At 39.4% G+C, this 4,608-nt stretch overlaps 1 protein-coding gene across 1 annotated transcript; it reads right to left on the minus strand.

The window, feature by feature from the left end:
- Positions 1 to 2,917: 2,917 nt before the first annotated feature.
- Positions 2,918 to 3,706, minus strand: LOC138873771 (uncharacterized). Its single transcript, XM_070152249.1, has 2 exons — positions 3,293 to 3,706; positions 2,918 to 3,178 (listed from the first exon to the last, which is right to left on the minus strand). Exons 1-2 carry the CDS (start codon positions 3,704 to 3,706, stop codon positions 2,918 to 2,920), a joined length of 675 nt encoding a protein of 224 aa, XP_070008350.1.
- Positions 3,707 to 4,608: the final 902 nt, after the last annotated feature.

The following is a 4,608-nucleotide window of genomic DNA, read 5'->3' on the forward strand; positions in this document are numbered from 1 at the left end:
TCAAGCTTGTTTTTGAATACCCACCTGGTTCCTATAATGGTTTGATCTGGGGGTCTAGGTACCAAGTGCCACACATTGTTTCTCTCAAGCTGATGTAGCTCGTCTTGCATGGATGTAATCCAATCTGCTTCCTTGATATTTTTGGGTTCTATCTGGGAGATATTGGCTAAGAAGGCAAGTGAATTTTTGGCGCTTGACCTGGTTTGTACTCTGGAATCTAGAGGAGTGATAATGTTGTCTATTGGATGAGAGCTTTGGTGTCTCCAGTTAGACGCCTGAGGTTCATTCTGAGAGGAAGAAAGTATGTTTGGCTGATTTTCCTCTGCCCTTCTCTCAGGTGCTAGTGGAGTTCCCTGAACTGCATCAACCACTCTTTCTTCAGCTTCAGTAGTTGTAATTGAAGTGCTTGGTTCTGTTGAAGATGAGGCAGAGTTTTCATTTGGCTCCTTTACTTGACTCATCATATCTGCCTTTCCATTTGTCATGTTAATGACTTCACCAGGGACTAGTGAGGGTTCTCCATCTTGATCTTCCTCAGCACTCTTCTCAAATGATGGATGAGATTCATCAAAAAGAACATGGACACTTTCCTCAACACATTAAGTCCGCTTATTATATATCTTGTAAGCCTTGCTTTGAGAAGAGTAGCCCAGAAATATTCCTTCATCACTCTTGGCATCAAATTTACCAAGTTGATCCTTTCCATTGTTGAGAACATAACATTTGCACCCAAATGTTCTTAGGTGAGTCATCTTGGGTTTCCTTCCATTCAATAGTTCATACGGGGTTTTGTTTAGAAGTGATCTGATTATGCACCTGTTCACCAAGTAGCAGGCAGTATTGACAGCTTCAGCCCAGAAGTTCTTTGCAATTCCACTGTCGATCAGAATTGTTCTTGCCATTTCCTCCAGAGTTTTGTTCTTCCTTTCTACTACTCCATTTTGCTGGGGAGTTCTGGGAGCTGAGAAGTTGTGTGTGATGCCATTTTCATTGCAGAATTCATCAAATTTAACATTGTCAAATTCTGTCTCATGATCTGATCTAATGCATGCGACTCTAGACTCCATCTTCACCTGGATTTTCTTCACAAAGGCCACAAATACCTCAACAGTTTCATCTTGGGTTCTGAGAAACAGAGTCCATGTGAATCTGGAGCAGTCATCTACTATCACAAAAATGTATCTTTTTCCTCCTCTACTTTGCACTCTCATAGGTCCACATAGATCCATATGCAGAAGCTCTATTGGCGTTGAGGTGCTCACATATCTTTTAGACTTAGAAGAGGACTTCACATGTTTTCCTCTAGCACAAGCATCACAGACTCTTTGCATCTTGAATTATGACATAGGTAGACCATGGACCAGGTCCTTCTAAATTAGTTTGTTCAGAAGAGAAAAACTTGCATGGCCTAGTCTTTTGTGCCATAGTTCTGCTTCATTATCAACAACTTCTAGGCAACTCAGATCACCATTCTATAAGGACTCGAAATCAGCGACATAGATGTTCTTGTATCTTTTTGGCCACAAGTACTATTTCACCGGTCACAATATCAGTGACTGTACATATTTTGGACAAGAATTCCACCTTGTTTCCTTTATCACAGATTTAAGAGACACTCAAGAAACTGTACTTAAGGCGATATACATAGTACACATTTTCAATAGAATGAGTGAGTGACTTTCCAACTTTTCCAACTCTAAGAATGTACCCCTTTTTACCCTTGCCAAAGGATACATTCCCTCCTTGTTGCTTTTAGTGAAAGAAAGTCTGTGGTGTTTCCAATCATGTGTTTTGAACATCTACTATCCATGAATCATTATTGACCGTTTCCTTTCACTGTTCCCTGCACAAGAGATTAGGAGTTAGTTTTAGGAACCCAAACAAGTTTGGGTCCCTTGTAGTAAGCAAGAGGATGAATAAGAGTTCTCTTAGTCCATGCAGGTAATGTGCGTTTTTTGTGAGTGGAACCTGGTCCCTCTTTTGTAGTCACCGTTTCAGCAAACACTTTATTTTTCTGAACTGATTGATTCTTGGCCTGGACATCTTCCTTGAAGCACCCAGTGTTCCTACATCGGGTACAAGGCCAATTATCAGAGACAATAACGTACTTACTATGAGGGTTGTGAGGAGTTTTCTCCCTTTGGAACCTTGCTCCCTACCTGTTTTCACAATCATTAGTATGCAAGGCAGTGGTAGCTTCTAAGGACCAGGTCCACTTTAGGGACTTTTCAAGATCATTCTTTACTCTTTCCAAATTAGTTTGGAGAAGCTCGTTTTTCTCAATTTCAGCACACATCCTAAATCTCATAGCTTTCACCTCATTTTCAAGCCTAATGTGTTTCCGACTTGCTATCTCCTTTCCCTTTCTAGAACTTTCAAGTTTTGGCTTAGTCCATGGTTTCACTATTGTTTCCCTTAGGTTTGCAATTTCTGCCAACAGATCACTCTTTTCTTTTCTGAGGATTTCAATGGTTTTCTTATGGTCAGTAACTACAACCACTAAGTCGTCTCTAGTTTGTTCAGATTCTCCTAATTCTAAGGTCAAAGAATCCCTATCCTCCACAAGACTATGAAAAGCAGTGATTAATACATCAGCTAAAGACATGAGTTTTTTTGGAGAATAAGATTTCAGATTTCTTTGAATATCCCTGAAATTTACCTCTTTGTAGCCATTGTCTTCATCATCATCTGATTGAGCCATCAAAGCAAAAGTTGAGTCATATCCAGTCTTTTCGCCTTCAACTGCCATCATGGAACTATCACCAGTATCATATTCATCTTCAGACTCACTGGATGAATCCCCCCATGCCGCAAGAGCCTGTCTCATCATATTGTCAGCAGATCTTTTTCTCTTGAAGTCCTTGACAGGAACCGGGTTCATCTTAGCTATTTTCTCATGATGGTTCTTGGAGAATTCCTACTTTAAGAGAGGACAGTCTTTCATGAAGTGTCCAGGCTTTCCACACTTGTAACAAAGATCACAGTTTCTTGGTCTGTTAGAACTATTCCTTTTTAGCATTTCTCCATTTCTTCTGACCATCTTCTGAAATCTTTTGGTTAGGTAAGCCATGTCACTGTCTTCCTCACCTGAATCATTATAATCAACTTTAAGTACCAGGTTGTTTTCCTTCTTTAGTTCTTTTCTTTCACTGTTTATCTTTCTCTTCAACTCATAGGTCTTCAAGTTTCCGATCAACTCTTATATGGTCAGTTCCTGTAAGTCCTTCGATTCAGTAATAACATTCACTTTGCTTTCCCAAGAGCTAGGCAGAAAGCTGAGGATTTTCCTTACTAGCTTGTTTCTGGGAATAGTTTCATCAAGGGAGTGTAACTCATTTATGATGGAAGTGAATCTCGTGTGCATATCTTGAATGGATTCATCGTCCCTCATTTTGAAGAGTTCATACTCAGTAGTGAGCATATCAATCTTAGACTGTTTTACTTGTGTAGTTCCATCATGAGCTGTTTGCAAAGCTTCCCATATCTTCTTGACAGTGTCACAAGTGGAGATTCTATTGTACTCTTCAGGTCCTATTCCACATACTAGAATTTTCTTAGCACGAAAATTCTTCACCACAACTTTCTTGTCTGCTTCAGCATACTCTTCACTGATTTTTGCTATTGAAAATGGAAGTTCCTCTAGTATCTTGGTTGGAACATAAGGACCATCGCATATGATATCCCATAACTCACAATCCTCAGCCATGATAAAATCGTGCATTCTTGTTTTCCACCACCCATAGTATTGTCCATTGAACTTGGGTGGTCGGTATGTAGATTGACCTTCTTCTAAATTTGGTAAAGCAGCCATGAGGATCCTTCCTAGGTGTTAGCCTGATATGAGGAACCAGCTATGATACCAATTGTTAGTTTGTATGAGTCCACCAAATAGTAGAGTACCTGGTCCACTACAATCTGCCGAGAATGCTAATAAAATAGTACGTAAATAAGGCAGAGGATTTTTACGTGGAAAAATCCAACACAAGGGGATAAAAAAACCACGACCTACACCTGTAGGCTTTTAACTTCACTAACTTGTAAAGAACCTATTACAAGCCACTTTGCAATGACTCCATTACAAAGGATTTACTCAACTAACTTGTGGTACTCTTACCACAAGCCACTTTGTGACTTCTTAGTTAAAAAGGCTTTTACTAACTTGTGATGCTCTCACCACAAGCCACTTTGTAACTCTACAGTTACAAAGACTTTTGCTTATGACTAAATCTAGTCACAACATAAACTCAAGGAGTTTACGGATTTATAAGAGGATTCCTAATCAAACACTTCTAGCTAAGCAGTTTAGGAGATACAATAAGTACAATCACAAAGTTACAACTCAATTAGGACAACAACAAGTTATCTTTAGGAACTGGTCCGTAGTTGCATTTAACTTTGTTCTTCAAGCTTGTGAGGATTGATTTCTCTATTTTGACAAGAAGCTTGAATGAGAAACTGAAACCTTCAAGTGATGTTTTATATAAACTCATTGTAGGTACATCTTAATCATATCACTTGGAATGATGTGAGCACTTTAGTTGGTCAGAGAATGAGTGGGTGCTGGAGACAGTGCAGTGCGGTAGAAACAGTGCAGTCAGTCACTTCATT

This window comes from Nicotiana sylvestris, chromosome 7, assembly GCF_000393655.2.
Source record: "Nicotiana sylvestris chromosome 7, ASM39365v2, whole genome shotgun sequence".
In the NCBI taxonomy this organism is placed as follows: Eukaryota; Viridiplantae; Streptophyta; class Magnoliopsida; order Solanales; family Solanaceae; genus Nicotiana; species Nicotiana sylvestris.

Bases quoted from the DNA above. Each gene is read 5' to 3' on its own strand.
- LOC138873771 (XM_070152249.1), bottom strand. From the start codon at position 3,706: ATGGCTGAGGATTGTGAGTTATGGGATATCATATGCGATGGTCCTTAT. The intron at 3,179-3,292 runs GTAAGGAAAATC...GGAAACTTGAAG, and splicing joins CTATTCCCAGAAACAAGCTA to ACCTATGAGTTGAAGAGAAA.